Source organism: Capricornis sumatraensis, chromosome 19, assembly GCF_032405125.1.
Source record: "Capricornis sumatraensis isolate serow.1 chromosome 19, serow.2, whole genome shotgun sequence".
Classification (NCBI taxonomy): Eukaryota; Metazoa; Chordata; class Mammalia; order Artiodactyla; family Bovidae; genus Capricornis; species Capricornis sumatraensis.
In genome coordinates this window covers 11153426-11172813 of record NC_091087.1, presented here as the reverse complement: position 1 = coordinate 11172813, position 19388 = coordinate 11153426, and the positions used below count along the sequence as shown (strand labels likewise).

At 42.5% G+C, this 19388-nt stretch overlaps 1 protein-coding gene and 1 pseudogene across 1 annotated transcript in view; one reads left to right on the top strand and one right to left on the bottom strand.

The window, feature by feature from the left end:
- The window catches only part of LRRK1 (leucine rich repeat kinase 1), a 143370-nt gene that overhangs the window by 45021 nt on the left and 78961 nt on the right, over positions 1–19388 (top strand). Inside the window, exons 3-5 of the mRNA XM_068990902.1 lie at positions 3178–3349; positions 8034–8213; positions 8616–8764. Of these exons, the coding sequence (XP_068847003.1) occupies positions 3178–3349; positions 8034–8213; positions 8616–8764 (501 nt within the window). The remainder of the gene's footprint in view (positions 1–3177; positions 3350–8033; positions 8214–8615; positions 8765–19388) is intronic.
- LOC138095523 (phosphatidylinositide phosphatase SAC2-like) lies at positions 13654–16250 on the bottom strand (annotated as a pseudogene).

Genomic DNA, 19388 nt, shown 5'->3' with positions numbered 1-19388 from the left:
CAGGGGACTCTCAAGCCCTTCTCCAGCACCACAGTTCAAAAGCGTCAATTCTTCGGCACTCAGCTTTCCTTATAGTCCAGCTCTCACATCCATACATGACTCCTGGAAAAACCATAGCCTTGACTAGAAGGACCTTTCTTGGCAAAGTAATATCTCTGCTTTTTAATATGCTGTCTAGGTTGGTCATAACTTTTCTTCCAAGGAGCAAGTGTCTTAATTTCATGGCTGCAGTCACCATATACAGTGATTTTGGAGCCCCCAAAAATAAAGTCTGTCACTGTTTCCTCATCTATTTGCCATGAAGTTAAGGGACCTGATGCCATGATCTTAGTTTTCTGAATGTTGAGCTTTAAGCCAACTTTTTCACTCTCCTCTTTCACTTTCATCAAGAGGCTCTTTAGTTCTGCTTTGCTTTCTGACATAAGGGTGGTGTCATCTGTGTATCTGAGTTTATTGATATTTCTCCTGGCAATCTTGATTCCAGCTTGTGCTTCATCCAGCCCAGCATTTCACATGATATACTCTACATATAAGTTAAATAAGCAGAGTGACAGTATACAACCTTGCTTGATGTACTGCTTTTCCTGTTTGGAGCCAATCTGTTGTTCCGTGTCCAGGGCTAACTGTTGCTTCTTGACCTGCATACAAATTTATCAGGAGGGAGGTCAGGTGGTCTGGTATTCCCATCTTTTTAAGAATTTTCCACAGTTTATTGTGATCTACAAGTCAAAGGCTTTGGTGTAGTCAATGAAGCAGAAGTAGTTTTTCTGGAACTCTCTTGCTTTTTCAATGATCCAACAGATGTTGGCAATTTGATCCAGTTGATTTAGGATCTCGGAAAAAGAATGGAGAAGATGCAAGAAATGTTTAACAAAGGCCTAGAAGAACTAAAGGACAAACAAACAGAGGTGAACAATACCCTAGAAGGAATCAACGGCAAAATCACAGGTAGAATGGATAAGTGACCTGGAAGAGAGAGTAATGGAAATTACGGCTGTAAAATAAAATGTAGAAAAAAGAATGAAAAAAATTGAAGACAGCCTAAGAATGTTCTGGGAAAACATTAAGTGTACCAACATTTGCATTATAGGGGTCCCAGAAGGAGAAGAGAGAGAGAAAGGACCCAAGAAAGTATTTGAAGAGGTAAGAGCTGAAAACTTCCCTAACATGGGAAAAGAAATAGTCAACCAAGTCCAAGAAGCACGGAGTCCCAGGCAGGATAAACCCAAGGAGGAACACACTGAGACACATATTAAATAGTAATCAAACTGACAAAAATTAAAGACAAAGATAAATATTAGAAGCAACAAGGAAAAAATGACAAATAACATACAGGGGAATTCTCATCTGATTATCAGCTAATTTCTCAACAGAAACTCTGCAAGCTGGAAATGAATGGCACAATATATTTAAAGTGATGAAAGGGAAGAACCTACAACCAAGAATACTCTACCCAGCAACACCTCATTCAGATTTGACGTCAAAATCAGGTTGTACAGACAAGCAAAAGTTAAGAGAATTCAGCACCACCAAACCAGCTTTACAATAAATGCTACAGGAACTTCTCTAGGCAGGAAACACAAAAGAAGGAAAATGCCTACAAAGAATAAATCCAAAGCAATTAAGAAAGTGGTAATAGAATCATACATATCAAACTTAACTGAAATGTAAATAGATTAAATGCACCAACCAAAAGACATGGACTGGCTGGGTGGATGAAAACATGTGCATATATGTACTTCCATGTGCCACATCACTCTGCTTAATGCTTCAAATTGTAATTATTTTATACTGTTAGGTTAATCATGTTTCCATTATGGCTTGCAATTATAATTATCTTTTATTTTTTGTCTGACTATTAATTGTGAAAACTGATGAACATCTTTTACTATTGTGATTATATAACTATTAATAGTATTCTAATACAATTCTGAAAATATAAAGAAATATCATCTTGTAAGAAAATAGGAAATTAACCTGTGATACAGTATTGTTAACTAAAGCACAGATATTGGTCAAATTTCACAAAACAGGTAAACTTTAATTCTCTGTGTTATTTAAGTAGACTATATTAAAGATGATCATTTCAGCATGTAATCAATATAAAAATTATTGACAAGATTGTTTTTGTTTTTCAGTCAGTAAGTCGTGTCTGACTCTTTGCAACCCCATGGACTGCAACACACCAGGCTTCCCTGTCCTTCACTATCTCTCAGAGCTGGCTCAAACTCAAATCTCTTGGGTTGGTGATACTGTCTAAGTTATCTAACCATCTGCTGCCTCCTTTTCCTTTTGCCTTCAATCTTTCCAGCATCAGGGTCTTTTGCAATGAGTTGGCTCTTTGCATCAGCTGGCCAAAGTATTGGAGCTTCAGCTACATCATCAGTCCTTCCAGTGATTATCTGAGACTGATTTCCTTTAGGATTGATTGGTTTGATCTCTTTGCAGTCCAAGGGACTCTCGAGAGTCTTCTCCAGCGCCACAATTTGAAAGCATCAATTCTTCAGTGCTCAGCCTTCTTTATGGTCCAGCTCTCACATCCATACATGACAACTGCAAAACCCATAGCTTTGACTCTATGGACCTTTGTCAGCAAAATATGTCTCTGCTTTTTAATACACTGTCTAGGTTTGTCATAGCTTTCCTTCCGAGGGACAAGTGTGTTTTACTTTTCTTTGTTGCAGTCAGTATCCACTGTGATTTTAGAGCCCCAGAAAATATTGACAAGATAGTTTACCGTTTTTGTAATAAGTCTTTGAAATCACCTGGAAAAGACCCTGATGCTGGGAAAGACTGAAGGTAGGAGGAGAAGGGGACAACAGAGGAAGAGATAGTTGGATGGCATCACTGACTCGATGGACATGAGTTTGAGCAAGCTCCAGGAGCTGGTGATGGACAGGGAAGCTCAGCATGCTGCTTAGGGTTGCAAAGAGTCAGATGCGACTGAGCAACTGAACTGAACTTTGAAATCACATATGATTTTACATTTTCAGCACATCTCACTTTGCATGAGCCATGTTTCAAGCCTTAACAGCCACACGTGACTGGTCCTGCCGTCCTGGGCAGCACAGTCCCAGACTTGCCCGTGGGCTTGGTGAACCTTCAGAGTCGGTTCTCCTGGCAGTTCCCAACAGCACTCTTCTTGCTGACGTCTTGTCCCTGCCCTGTTTTAACCAGAGCCAGCTCCTGAGTATCTCTGCAGCCCATGGTGACCTGGAGACTGTCCGGTATCTTCTCACTGAGAGGCTGGTGGAGCTACGGACGGAGCCCACCGACGACAACCCCGCCGTGGTGGCAGCACAGTTTGGGCACACTGATGTCGTTCAGGAGCTACTCGAGTCTTTGCCAGGTAAAGAGGCTTTGCTTCCCTGGTGGCTCAGACAGTAAAGCACCCACCTGCAGTGCGGGAGACTCGAGTTCGATCCCTGGGGTGGGAAGATCCCCTGGAGGAGGAAATGGCTACCCACTCCAGTAGTCTTGCCTGGAAAATCCTATGGACAGAGGAGCCTGGTGGGCTACTGTCCATGGGGTTGCAAAGAGTCAGACACGACTGAGCCACTTCGCTCATTTGCCAGGTAGGTCCCAGGGTGTGAGTTCTTCACCCCTGCTCAGGGACCCTGTTTTTGAAAAAATACTTATTTCCTTATTTGTTTGGCTTCACTGAGTCTTGGTTGTGGCACGAAGGATCCCCGTTGCTGCACGCAAGCTTCTATCCAGCTGTGGCGTACCGACTCAGCTGCCCCATAGTGTGTGGGGTTAGTTCCTCAAACAGGGATTGAACCAGTGTCCTCTGCATTGGAAGGCAGATTCTTAACCACTGGACCACCAGGGAAGTCCTTCAGGGACCCTCTTTTCCTAGGAAGCAGACAGACATTGGCAGGGGTGGGGGGGCTGCGCTCCAAAATGTTTATGTCCTCACACTGTTTACTGATCCAGATCCAGAAATCTGGGGGTATTCTTTAAAGCAGTTTTAGGTTTAAAGAAAAATTGTTGAGCAAGTACCAAGAATTCTCATATACCACCCTCTACAGTTTCCCTGTTATTGATGTTTTGTATGAGAATGGTACAGTTGTTAAAATTGATGAACGAACCACTATTGATGCGTTATTACCGATGGGAGCTCATAGTTTGTACTAGGGTTGTATATTCTATGACTGTTGACAACTGTGTAATGACATATATGGGCCATTACTGTATCAGGCAGAATAATTTCACTGCCCTCCTGTTCCACCTGTTCATCTCTTTCTCAGCTCCCGGCAACCACTGATCTCTTTACTGTCTTCATAGTTTTGCCTTTTCCAGAATGACATATAGTTGAGCCTTTTCAGATAGACTGCTTTCACTTAGCAGTATGCATTCCAGTTTCCTCCATGTCTTTTCATGACTTGATAGCTCATACACACACACACACACACACACACACACACACACACACACACACATTTTATCACTGAATAATATTACATTGTCTGGATGTTGCTTGCTTTGTTGCTTTCTTAATAACAAGTAATTTTTGCCTCTGGTAGACTCAGGCATCCTGTCTCCTTTATTCCCTGTAATGGCCTTGGATCTGTTACAGTTATTGCTACAGCTATAGGCTGAGGCATTGTCTTAGCAGTGGGCTTTGGGAGTTAGAATGTTGCAAGGGAGTCGGGCCAGCTTCATGGGTATGTGACAGTGCAGTCACACAGGGCCCCGTACTTAGAAGGGCCCCACACTTGGTTTGTGAGCATGCCTGCTAAGTCACTTCAGTTGGGTCCAACTCTTTGCAGTCCTATGACTGTAGTCTGCCAGGCTCCCCTGTCTGTGGGATTCTCCAGGCAAGAATACTGGAGTGGGTTGCCATGCCTTCCTCCAAGGGATCTTCCCAACCCAGGGATTGAACCCACATCTCTAAGGTCTCCTGCATTGGCAAACATATTCTTTACCAGTAGCACCACCTGGGAAGCCCACTACACTCTGCAGTTACCCTCTTGAAATTTGTAATAATTTTTAAACAAGGCACCCCATTTTAAGTTTTACATGGGACCCCACAAATTATGAAATGGCAGCCCACTCCAGGATCCTTGCTTGGAAAATCCCACAGACAGAGGAGCCTGACGGGCTTCAGGCTATAGGGTTGCAACGGGTCGGACGTGACTGAGCAACTAACACACACACACACACACACACACAAACACACCACAGATTATGCAGTATTACTGTTAAGGGCTTCCCTAATAGTTCACTTGGTAAAGAATCTGCCTGCAATGCAGGAGACCCCGGTTCAATTCCTGAGTCGGGAAGATCCTCTGGAGAAGGAATAGGCTACCCACTCCAGTATTCTTGGGCTTCCCTTATAGCTCAGCTGGTAAAGAATCTTCATGCAATGCTGGAGAACTGGGTTCGATCCCTGGGTTGGGAAGATCCCCTGGAGAAGGGAAAGGCTATACACTCCAGTGTTCTGGCCTGCAGAATTCCATGGGCTGTATAGTCCATGGGGTTGCAAAGAGTCAGACACGACTGAATGACTTTCAGTTTTCACTTTTCTTTTTTTTTTTACTGTTAAGGGAGTGTCTGACTGTGTCCTTTGAGGTAGATTTGTGCTCAGATTTGGTTCCAAGCTGGCATGCCCCTCATATGCCTGGAGGAAGAATGAGTTTATGAACAGAAATCAGGGCACTGTTAGGGCCCATAGACACAGATTGGGTCACGCAAGGTATAGGAAGACAGAGAGGAGCCCCTTAGGTGCCAGTAGCTGATTCTTTCTCCTCAGGAATCCCCACAAGTAGCTCTGTTCTTGCCCCAAAGAGTCTATGCCAGCTGACTCACTCATTGGACAGCTTCCATTTATTGAGCATTTGCCAAGTACTGGACACACTGCAGAACCTGAAAGACACAGAGGCTCTTTAAAAAGGTGGGCCCAGCTCTTTAGTAGCTCCTGGTCCAGCAGAGGAAACTGAGGCAGAAAAGAGTACCTGTGTGGTGTAACCATGCAGAAGTTGAAATGTCTGCACAGTCGTTTGTGACCACACATCAGGGGCTGGTCTTGTCTGCGTGCAGGCTGGGGTCTTCAGAAGGAGTCGACATCTCAACTGGGTTTTGCAGACTGAGTAGGTGTTTACTTGGCAGACAAGCAAGGGAAGAGCCTGGTTTACCTGCTTTTGCAGAGTGAGGAGCTTGGCTGGACCTGAGTATGTTGGAGCTGAGCATGGTTTTCAGCAGCTCCTGGGGTGTCCTGTCTTTAATTCAACTCGAGACAGAGCTAGTGGGACTGAAAGAGTTCAGGGCACTGTGCTGAGTCCTGTGGGGGTGCAGAGATGGGCAGAACAGTGTCTGTCCTCTGGGAATTCCCAGCCTGTAGGGAGGGTGGCCCTTGTCAGGAGTAAGGTAAGGTAAGAGGCAGCTGGAGGACAAGGGCAGGTCCAAGAAGAGGAGGGACGAGAGGTCCATGGTGGGTGGGTACATCACAGTGTAATTATGAACATCACCTGAAGGACATCATTATGTAATTCCTGGTCTTGTAGCTCAGCAGGGCTGATGAGAAATAGGAGGTGGAAAGATGGAAATCAAAATGGGGCTCTTTGAGCTGGACTGGGGCCTCAAAGAATATACACAGGGGTTTGTATGGTTAAGATAGTGCCCTTTGGTTTCAGGTAAAGCAGAACTTAAGGCTTGACTTTGCCTTTACCAACTGTTGGATCTTCAGCAAGTTCCCAACTGTCCCTGAGCCTTGGTCTCCTCATATTAAAATGATGACTGTGAAATATAGGGCCTGCCTCCTGAGACTGACATACTCCATCCTCCGCAGAAGTTAGCAGCATGACAACCGCATTTCTCACAGCTGGATATCTGGTCGTAACAGAGTTAGGGGTAAATTGTTTTCTGCTCATGTACCTCCTCCTTTGAATTGCTCATTTTAGTCATCAATTGAGGGCAAAGAAGGGATATTTATTTAGCACCCGCTGCACCCCAGACATCATGCCAGGTACCTTGTGTACTGAGTTTTAATTCTTGCCTTCCTTACCTCACCCCATTTCCTGGTCAATTTCCTATGACACAGAGAGAGACACTCTCTCCAGGCTCCAGAGCACTTTGATTCCTGAGAACTCTCCACCTCCGGAAATGAGTGTTATGATGCAATTGGGAAGTGTCCACATGGGGGATGAGATTATTTTTCCATGGCAGCCAGATCCAAAAGACCTTGCATCACTTTGAACTTGAAGATACTGTGACATTTCAGCCCATGCTGTCCCTGTTCATTCAGTGTGTTATTTCATCCTGGAATTAAGCAGGCAGTTCTTTTAGGGAGCAGTTCTCTTAAGTTTTAGGCTGATCTGTTTCTTCATCAAAGTATTTTTTAACCTATGAAAGTGGTGTATGTATATTACAGATAATTTGGGAAAGCAGAAAGTGTTGTTACTCTAAGAACATAATGACATACCACAGTGTTATATCAGGCACTTGCCAGATGTTGTGACAGTTTATTGAGTCAAGTACTTGACATACACAATGTCATTTAATCCCCACATTAAACTTGGAAGACAGGGTGTTCCTCTTCCCGTTTTACTTATGGTTAAACTGAGCCACAGAGAGGATAAGAAATTTGCCCCAGATGACACAGCTGAAATATTTTAATCCTAAGTCACCTGTCTCCAAAACCTGTGTCCCTGTGTGTGACGCTGCTCCAGGGCTGTGGTCAGGGCTGGGGATGAGGCAGAGAATAAGGTCATCTCACCATCCTACCACCTGGAGAGAATTCTGCAGCTCTGAGGGAGGGTGGTTCTTCCTAGTCTTATTTCCACACAGTTTTTCATCACGATCTCACTGCTGTTCTGAATGCTACTTTTCCCCAGCGGGTGTTATTTGACGGGCAGGTGGGTTTATAGTGATGTGGGGAAATGTCATATGCAGTTCAGAGGGGCTGTTCCATAGACACTGTCAACTGGACATAAGCGACTTTCAGCTGGAAACAGGGCCGTGGCTGGAGGGGATTTCAGAGCAGGAACAACTGTGCCTTCAGCTGCCCTCTCTCTGTCCTGTCATCCGTGCAGGTCCCTGCAGCCCCCAGCGGCTCTTGAACTGGATGCTGGCCTTGGCCTGCCAGCAGGGGCACCTGGCAGTGGTGAAGCTCCTGGTCCTGACCTACGGGGCCGACCCGGAGAGCTATGCAGTCAGGAAGAACGAGTTCCCTGTCATCGTGAGCCTGCCGCTGTACGCGGCCATCAAGTCAGGTGGGTCCCGGTCAGGCCCCAAGAGCCTTTGTGCTGTAGAGACATGGGCCTGCCCTTCACACTCGCCTTCTGCTCTCCAACGTCCTGCGTGGAGTTTTGCAGCTCTGTTCTTGGCTTCTTCTTCAAAAGATCTGCGTCCTTCTTCCTTCCCCTGATTCCCTCCTGCGAGGGGATTTCAGCGCCAGGGACCAACCACGGCAAACGCGACTCTCCTCGGAGGTGCTGCAGAGGGCAAAGCCCCACAGCAGTGTTCTCACTGACGGGCACCTGTGGAGTCAAAGGAGGCAACAGGAACGTTCATGCCCGTTTCATTTTCGTTTCACGTGCGTGTCTGGCCTTTTGGATGACCGTGACACACCTTGCATCCCGAATGCCCTGAGCACTCTGCTTTCTGTCCTGTAGGGAATGAAGATATTGCCATATTCCTGATTCGGCATGGAGCCTTTTTCTGCTCCTACATTCTACTGGACAGTCCTGACCCCAGCAAACATCTCCTCAGGAAGTATTTTGTTGAAGCAAGCGCCTTGCCCAGCAGTTGTCCGGGAAAAATGGTGAGTAGTCTTTGTCTGTGGATGGATGGATAAGGAAGAGGTGGTGTTTACATACAGCAGATTATTCTTCAACCATGAGAAAGAAGGACATGGTTCCATTTGTAACAATGTGGATGGACTTTAAAGACATTATGCCAAGTGAAAGAAGTCAGACAGAGAAAGATAAGCACTGTATGTTTTTACTTATAGGAGGAAACTAAAAATGCCAAACCATGGAAACAGTAGATGGTTTGACAAGGCCTGAGGGGTGGGGCACATGGGAAGATGTTGTTCATATAGCTGGAGTGTTGGTCAGTTTAGCCATATGATAAATAAGCCTTGGAGAGCTAATGTGTAGCACTGTGATTACAGCTAATAACACTATTATATACATGAAAGTTTCTGAGAGAATAAATCATAAATGTTCTCACCGCAAAAAAGGAAATAGTAATTAAGTGGGATGGTACAGGTGTTAGCTAAGGCTACAGTAGTAACCGTTTTACAATATATAAATGTATTAGATCAACACGTCATAACTTACACAATGTCATATGTCAGTTATAGCTCAATAAAACTGGGAAAAAACACATATGGGAATTAGTTCTAGTTCGTTTACCATTTTAATAACAAAAATAGGATTGCATTACTTATATTATCTTCAATTTGGCTTTTTAAATTGAGCACTCTATCACTGACTCCCCCTCGTTCAGTCAATGTAGCTGTATCTCGTTCTTTTCGATGTGTGCCTTAAATCTAGAGTGAATATAGCTTAGTTGACTCGGCCCTTTTCCTGGTGGTGGACATTTGGATTATTTCTGGGTTTTGCCCTTGTGATATAGCCTGATTTCTAGGCTATTTCTTATGTAGATCAAAGTCCTGAAAGTGGACGTTTTGGAATCACTTCCCCAAACGCTGTGGTGACTCAACACTCTCACCAGTGTGACGTGGGGATTTCTATTCCCCACACCCTGGCCAGCACTGGGTGTCCAGGGGCATTTTAATTTTCATTACTCTGATGCGTAAAAATGGAATCTTCTTGTTTTAATGTCTGTATTTCTTATCTTAATCATGTTGAGCAGCTTTGCATATCCTCATAAATTATTTGTGTCTCCCCTTATGTGAGTTGCCTGTTACAGTTTATTGATTATTTTTCTCAAGGATTACTCACCTTTTCCTTCTAATTTTGAAGAGTCTTATTGTATATGAGAGATTTTTGTTTATCATAGATGTTTCCAATATTTTTCCCAATCCATTATTTGCCTTTTATCTTTTGAGATAAGAAAGATATGCGACTGCTACTGCTACTGCTGCTAAGTCGCTGCAATCGTGTCCGACTCTGTGTGACCCCATAGACGGCAGCCCACCGGGCTCCCCTGTCCCTGGGATTCTCCAGGCAAGAACACTGGAGTGGCTTGCCATTTCCTTCTCCAATGCATGAAAGTAAGAAGTGAAAGTGAAGTTGCTCAGTCGTGTCCAACTCTTCAAGACCCCATGGACTGCAGCCCACCAGGTTCCTCCGTCCATGGGATTTTCCAGGCAAGAGTACTGGAGTGGGGTGCCGTTGCCTTCTCTGAAGATATGCAAATATATAACCAAATATATCTATCTTTTCCTTTATGGCATTTAGGTTATATAAGAAAGTCATTTTCCCCTCAATTTTATGTAAATATTCTCTTAGAGTCTTTTATACTATTTTGACTCTTTTATTTTTTACATTTTAGGTCTTAGTTTTCCTGGTATTTCTTTGTGTATGTGGTTTGAGGGAGGGAATCTAAGTATCCTCTCTTCCAGGTGGATGATCAAATATTCCAGCACAATTTTTAAATAAAATTTGATTTTCCTTCTGGATTAAAATGTCACCATTGCCATTTCTTCCAACATATACTTATATACATTTTGGGATTCTCTGCACTGGTCCACTAGCCTTTTAAATCTATTTCTGTTCAAATGCCATGCTATTTTGATTACAGGCATTTTATTTAAACCTTAAGACTGGTTAATGCAAGTTTTCTACTCCTTATTTGCTTTTTCCAAAAATACCCTAACTGTTGTCAGACATTTGTTTTTTCCCTTTTGTGCATTTCCCACGGTAACTTCCATGGTGACTTGCGCTGCATTTAGGTCCTTTAATAGGATTTTATAGTTTTCCTGATAAAGGTTTCCTGAACCTATTTTATTCTTTATTGCTTTTGCCATTGTTTGGATGGAATGCATATCATTCTTTCCCATTTCCAACTTAACACTGCTGATATGAAGGAAAGCCCTTCTGTCTATTTATGTGTTTTACCCTGTCCCCTTACCAACCTCTCTTATTAATTCTAATAGTTTTCAGAGACGTTCCTCAAAACTTTTAGGTATATATCACGTTATCTGCAAATTCAAAGCAGGTTTGTCTTGTCTTTTCTAATATTTATTTAACTTTATTCTGTGGCTTATTGTGTATTAGCAGAAATGTCAAAAGTTGAATCATCTGAAAAGAGCAGATGTATCTCTCTTGTTCCTGATTTTAAAGGTCGTGGCATCAGCATTTTTGGTAAATAGACTATTGCTATATTTAGGTAGTTTCCATGTATTCCTCTTTGCTTAGGTTTTTATTAAGAAAAGTTGCTGAATTTTATTGGATCTATATTAGCAGCTGTGGATATACTCACATAGTTTTTCTACTTTCATTTGCCGTTCTAATGAATGATAGTAGGTGTTGCCCCAATATTTAAATCTTGTAATAAATGTTAATTGGTGTTATTATGGATGGATTTGACCTATTGATATTTTATTTACAATGTTTGCTTCTATATTTATAGGTAATTGGTCTATACTTTTCTATTTCTATTGTCTTTGTGATTTTGGTATCAGACAATGGTAGCTTTACAGAGTGACTTGGAGAACTTCCCGTTTTATTACAGTTTGGAGAAGTTTCATAGGAATTATTTATTGCTAATGGTTGATTAGATAAAGCAGGTCTTTGTTTTCAGACATCTTTTGAAACCATTGGTCAGTTCAGGTTCTCTGCTTTTGCTTACATGCAGTTCAAGAGGTTATATTTTGGCAGAAAATCATCTATTTCCTTTAGAGTTTTGAATTTGCCGTCATGGCATGTTACATTTACCTTTTTTGGTAATTATTTTCTTCTGTGTCTGTAGTTATATTTTCATTCATGTTATTGATTTATGATGTTGAACAGTTTTACTTTTTCTCTTTTAAATTTAATCAGGCTAGTCGGGGTTTTGTATGTTCTAAAGGTCCTCATGGAGCCACTAGATTTTATTTATTTTTAATGATTTATTTTGTTTGTTCCTTCATTTACTTTGGCTTTTCTCTGTACTGAAATCGTCTTGATATCATCTCTGAATATTTGGCTGATGGACTTGTGGTCAAGCATGGCTCTGGTGGGAGGCTTCCCGGCTCTGCTCTAATCTGGGCTCCAGGCCTCACTGCTCTAGGACCTCCATCTGGTTCCTTACATCTCTGGGTCTTGGTTGCCTCATCTACTGATTTTTATCTAGTTCTTCATATAGTTCTGAAAGTTTTTGGTTTGTACTCCTGGTTTATGGTTTTATAACCCATTTGGACCTATTCATTATGTCAAATATCTGCCTTAACCCCGTCAAAGCTTCTATCCTTAAAATTGGGTTTGTCTGCTCTGCACATGGCACACTTCTCTTTTTTCCTTTGCATCCACCTTGTATAAGCTTTCCCAGCCTTTATATTCAGTTTTTTCTTTGTCTTAGGTGTATTTCTTATAAACAGCATTGTGTTTTTTTCACTTTAAATTATAATGATATTTTATTTTGCATAGTCACAGCATTTGACACTTCAAAAAAAGATGTAACACTGGTAAATTACAAAAGTAGATATACTTGTCAAAGTTACAACAGACATAATGTTTAGCTGAGAATCAGTTCAATAGCAAAAGGCTCTAAAGGTGCCAGATAAACCAAAACTTGTTTGGAATAAGATATGCAACTTTCTTAATGATGGGCTTACAGAAGAGGTCCTGGTTCCATGTGATCAAGGTTACAGTCATAAAACCTAAAGTTTTAGCACAATCATGCTTCAGACTAAATTTTAAATAGTTATGATAGTTTACACAATATGTGATGGACTGCCTTCTGCAAAAAGTTACAACTTGAAGACTTCTTTCAGGCATTACCAGGACCTAATATGTGTGCATTCTAAATAATTCTGAAAAGAGCAAACTTCATAGGTTCTGATACTCATATCTGAAATCTCAAGTTTTATGACTGGCAAGTCTTAATGCTCCTGGACTTTGGGGTTTACAAGGTAGCAATATTTTAAATTTGTTTAAGTAGGATGTGGGGAAAATTAGAATCAAATGGGCATACATTTCTTGACTATATAGTGCCATTAGCCCTCAATTAACTCTATAAAGAATGGTTAAGCATCAAAAGCTAAAGCAATAGTTTTTTATGTTAAAATGTAAATACTAGTTACTCCATACTAGTAACACTTTAAAGTCACTAAACTAAGTATTTCCCTTGTAGCGATAACACACAGAAATGAACTGACAGAACAGAAACAAATTATGAAAAATGCTAATTACCTAAATGGATCCATGTCCACCCTTTGTGTCTATTTCATACATTCTTCCCACCCACTGCACTCCAAAAAACGTTCAGATTATTACATCCCAAAGTAATCTATTCCTGAATACTTTTCAAGAGACAAACCTCCCTACAGTGTATAAGCTACTTTAGTCTACACATTCTAGGATGATGTACTTCGATTGTCCTAGCTCTATAACTTGGAAATCTGCTCAGGTTTAGTCTCCTTTTAGAACCTTTCCAAATAAACAGAATTTGTGATACTTAAATTCAAAGACAGTACAGATTATGTGACACCTCCTCTTTTTTGGATTAAATGAAAACCACAGGATTCTGTGTGACTAAAAACTAAATCTGAATTACTCGTGTCTGGCATTGTGTAAATATATTTTTAAGTTCATTTTGTTGGACTTTTTTAACTAGTTCAGGTTCTACAGGGCTCTTCTGAACATTTGCCACTGCAAATTTTATCCCCTGGGTTAATCCAGCTTGGGTAATGTTAGCAACCTGTTCTGTGAAACTTCAAACCTTTGCAAAGGGAGAGACTGCTCTATTGCTACAGCTCTCTGAAGGAGAAAGAGTTACATGAAGCCCTGTCTCAAGTTCAAGCATGCTGGATTTGGAGCTGGTGGTCTTTTGAGTTTCAACTGACACAAACTGTGGCCCTGTTGCAGAAAAAGACACATCTAATTGAGTTGGTGGAGAAGGTATCTGTTTCCATTGATTCAACTGAATTTCTTCATGAGAAACTTGATTAGTCATTTGATTTCCTTTCTTCCTATCCTGCTGAGAAACAGAGCTGGTTTCTGATAGCTTGGTCATTTTGTTTTGTGCATCTTGAACAAATCTGTGACAGCAAATATCCACAGGCTTGGCAAAGCCAGGCAACGTGTATATGATGTCAGCAGAAGGACTTTTCTTCAAAGAAGACTCATGGCCTTTTCCAAGCCCACGTTCATGAGCGATAGCAACCTCTGAAGGAACATGAATGCTAATATCAGTTCTTCTAGTAAACTAAGATCTTCTGGCTAATTGAGGTGCTGAAGCAATAATACCAGTTAGGAAGAAATAGTCTACAGTCCCTAGACTCTCTGAAGAGTTAGCTAGCTTCCTGTCTTCATCAGACTTAGAATTTGTATGGAATTCATCAGAGTGGTATGAGTCATTATCTGAAGACATTTCTCCATCTGACTCTGCCTGGGCTTTATTATCCATCACACTTGCGTTTTCCATGGTTTCAAGACTATTATCTGATTTCCAAAGATTTACTTTTAAGTTTGGTTTTAGAAAGTTAACTTTCATTTCAGAGTTTATAGTTTCTAAACTTCCAAAGATTGCCAGTATTTACAGTGAATTTGGTCTGTATCACTTTTTTATTTAGAGATGAAAATTTACTCATTAAAAACGTTTCACCTGGGCCAAAGAGCCTTAGTTTTGAGAACTGATGCCAGTGATGTCTTTGTGAGGTTTACTGATTTTTCTCTCAGGCTTTCCCTCTATTATAGGTACATCTATCTCATGGCTTGCTTGCTGATCTCCAGCACCTCTGCAATGCACTGAAGGGTATCTTTTCCATCCTCTTCTGGACTGTGCATTACAGCTCTCAGTGTGTGATAACAGCCACTTGCTTCTATATATCTTCAGTGCCATCTCACGCAGGACAAATTTGGCTAACCAAAGAGTGGGTTCGGGACCTATTTCTATTTTTCCCAGATCTACCAGACTTAGTTGTTGATCAGTTCAGTTCAGTTCAGTCGCTCAGTCATGTCCGACTCTTTGCGACCCCATGAATCACAGCACGCCAGGCCTCCCTGTCCATCACCAACTCCCAGAGTTCACTCAGACTCACGTCCATCGAGTCCATGATGCCATCCAGCCATCTCATCCTCAGTCCTCCCCTTCTCTTCCTGCCCCCAATCCCTCCCAGCATCAGAGTCTTTTCCAATGAGTCAACTCTCCTCATGAGGTAGCCAAAGTACTGGAGTTTCAGCATCATTCCTTCCAAAGAAATCCCAGGGCTAATCTCCTTCAGAATGGATTGGTTGGATCTCCTTACAGTCCAAGGGACTCTCAAGAGTCTTCTCCAACACCACAGTTCAAAAGCATCAATTCTTCGGCACTCAGCCTTCTTCACAGTCCAACTCTCACATCCATACATGACCACAAGAAAAACCATAGCCTTAACTAGACGGACCTTAGTCGGTAATGTCTCTGCTTTTGAATATACTATCTAGGTTGGTCATAACTTTTCTTCCAAGGAGTAAGCGTCTTTTAATTTCATGGCTGCAGTCACCATCTAAAGTGATTTTGGAGCCCAGAAAAATAAAGTCTGACACTGTTTCCACTGTTTCCCCATCTATTTCCCATGAAGTGATGGGACCAGATGCCATGATCTTCGTTTTCTGAATGTTGAGCTTTAAGCCAACTTTTTCACTCTCCACTTTCACTTTCATCAAGAGGCTTTTTAGTTCCTCTTCACTTTCTGCCATAAGGGTGGTGTCATCTGCATATCTGAGGTGATTGATTAATATTTCTCCCAGGAATCTTGATTCCAGCTTGTGCTTCATCCACCCCAGCGTTTCTCATGATGTACTCTGCACAGAAGTTAAATAAGCAGGGTGACAATATACAGCCTTGATGTACTCCTTTTCCTATTTGGAACCAGTCTGTTGTTCCATGTCCAGTTCTAACTGTTGCTTCCTGACCTGCATACAGCTTTCTCAAGAGGCAGGTCAGGCGGTCTGGTATTCCCATCTCTTTCAGAATTTTCCACAGTTTATTGTGATCCACACAGTCAAAGGCTTTGGCATAGTCAGTAAAGCAGATTCATCATCATAACAGGCCATGAAGTAGACAGAGTTAGAAAGCAGTAATGTTGAATCAATGAGGATGTGCTCTTAAAACTGTCTCTTGAGCCAAGCCATAACAATTATGTCATGACACATAATATGAAGCAAATTCTACACCTACTAATTAGTGTTACTTCATCTTAGCTTCTATTTTGACATTAATATTTAGATCTGTCAAACATGATCTCAGTCAAAAGCATCAAGTCCAGAAGGAAAAGCACTTGGCATATAACAGGCAGTTGAGAAAAATGTCTGCCCTTCCTCCACCCACATTTTTACTAAAGTATAAGCTTCAGTAAATACTTGATTTTCCGTTCCACCACCCTCTACCCCACTTAAACAGAAAAAAACGACAACAGAAAAAAAAACCCAGACCTTTTTTAAAACGCAGACAAGAAAAGAAAGGAAAGCTCTTTGGGTGCTTCCCCGCCCCCATGCCTGAAGAAAGGGCAGCCAGTCAGACACCCCTCCTTCCACGACGCCTCCATCCCCTCACGCAGCCCCACCCTTGCAACGGTCATCAGGGTACATGAACAGGAGGTTTTAGAAAAGCAGTGATTTTCAGGACAAATACAGCCTTACAGGAACTTTAACTTGCACAAAGGAGAAAGATCTGGAAAGTCACTGCCAAGTTGCCACCTGAGGCTGGGCGGGCAGGAGCCGAGCCTGCTCTGTCAGTGCCTTACTGCACAGTCACAGCAGTCTGCACCAAACCCAGTGCCGGTGGTGACTGCCTGTACTTTCAGTTTTGTCTTTGTCTTTGGTGTATTTCTTGTAAACAGCGCTGAGTTTTTAATCCCAACTGAGAGTATGTCTTTTGAAAGAGGAACACACCTAATTCACATTTTTGTAGGACCCGTCATATTGGTTATGCCTTCCATCTTTTGGATTATGCATGTGCGCTATGTCCCTTCAATCATGTCTGCCTCTTTGTAAATCTATGGACTATAGCCCGCCAGGCTCCTTTGTCCATGGAATTCTCCAGGCAAGAATACTAGAGTGAGTTGCCATGCCCTTCTCCAGGGGATCTTCTCGACTCAGGGATTGAACCCTTGTCTCTTACATCTCCTGCATAGACAGGTGGGTTCTTTACCACTAACACTGCCTGGGAAGCCCCTTTTTGATTACATATATTTCTATTTCTTTTCTATTTCTATAAAGTCCTTGACTATGTGGATCACAGCAAAGTGTGGAAAATTCTTAAAGAGAAGGGAGTATTAGACCACCTTACCTGCCTCCTGAGAAATCTGTATGCAGGTCACGAAGCAATAGTTAGAAATGGACATGGAACAATGGACTGGTTCAAAATTGGGAAGGGAGTATGACAAGGCTGTATATTGTTGCTCTGCTTATTTAACATATACAGAGTACATCATGCGAAATGCTGGGCTGGATGAAGCTCAAGCTAGAATTAAGACTGCAGGAGGAAATATCAATAACCTCAGATATACAGATGATACTGCTGTAAAGGCAGAAAGTGAAGAGGAACTAAAGAACCTCTTAATGAAGGTGAAAGATAAGAGTTAAAGAGCTGGCTTGAAACCCAGCATTCAAAAATCAAAGATCATGGCATCCAGTCCCATCACTTCATGGCAAATAGAAGAGGAAAAAGTGGAAACAGTGACAGACTTTATTTTCTTGGGCTCAGAAATCACTGTGGACATTGACTACAGCCATGAAGTTAAAAGATGCTTGCTCCTTGGAAGGAAAGCCATGACAACTCTAGATAGTGTATTAAAAAGCAGAGACATCAGTTCTGGTTCAAGATGGTAGGGTAGAAGGATGTGTGCTCATCTCCTCCTATAAGAACACCAAAATTGCAACCAGCTTTTGAACAACCATCAACAGGAGGACACTGGAACCTACCAAAAAAGGATACCCCATGTCCAAAGACAAAGAAGAAGCCACACCAAGATGGTAGAAGGGGCACAAACATGTTCAAATCAAACCCCATACCCGCTGAATGGGTGATCCACAAACTGGAACAATAACACCAAGTTCTCCCATTGCTGTAGAGGTTCTAGCCCCGAGTCAGGCTTCCCAGCCTGGGGATCCAACAAAGGGACTGGGAACCCCTAGGGAATATGACTCTGAAGGCCAGTGGGACTTGACTGCAGGATTTCCATAGAACTGGGGGAAACAGAGACTCCAGTCTTGGAGGGCAAAATAAAATCTTGCATGCACCCAGACCCAGAAGAAAGGAGAAATGACCCATATAGGAGGCTGGACCAAAACTACCTGCTGGGGTGGGGTGTCTCCTAGATCAGGAGGGGTTCACCACAGGGACAAGGGCACTGCAGCAGCAGTCCTGCAAGGTCCCCCTCGAAGTAAATACCCTTGGAGGTCCCCATTAACTCTGCCATAGGGTTTGTAGACCCCAGGGCTGGGTCACCAAGCCAAACAACTAACAGGGATGGTGGTCAACCCCGTCCTTCAGCAGATAATTGGATTTAAGCTTTACTGTGCAAGGCCCTGCCGACTAGAGCAAGACCTAGTTTTTCCCACCCTGTCCCTCCCATCAAGAAGCCTGCTGAAGCCTCTTAGCTTCATCCACCAGAGGGCAGACAGAAGAAACAAGGAGAACCACAGTCCCACAGCAGCTAGAACAAAACCACATTACAGAAAGTTAATCAGGATGAAATAGCATAGAATGATGTATGTCCCAGATGAAGGGACAATATAACCACCACCACTCCCAAAAATCAGCTAACTGAAGTGGAGATATGCAGCCTTTCAGACAAAGAATTCAGAATAATGATAGTGAAGGTTATCCGTATCTCAGAAACAGAATGAAGAAGATGCAAGAAGTGTTTGCCAAAGACCTAGAAGAGCTAAAGAACATACAAACAGAGATGAGCTAGAAGGAATCAATAACAGAATCACTGAGGCAGAAGAACAGTTAAGTGACCTGGAGGACAGTTCAGTCGCTCAGTTGTGTCCGACTCTTTGCGACCCCATGAATCACAGCACACCAGGCCTCCCTGTCCATCACCAACTCCCAGAGTTCACTCAGACTCACATCCATCGAGTCCGTGATGCCATCCAGCCATCTCATCCTCGGTCGTCCCCTTCTCCTCCTGCCCCCAATCACTCCCAGCATCAGAGTGTTTTCCAATGAGTCAACTCTTCGCATGAGGTGGCCAAAGTACTGGAGCTTCACCTTTAGCATCACTCCTTCCAAAGAAATCCCAGGGTTGATCTCCTTCAGAATGGACTGGTTGGATCTCCTTGCAG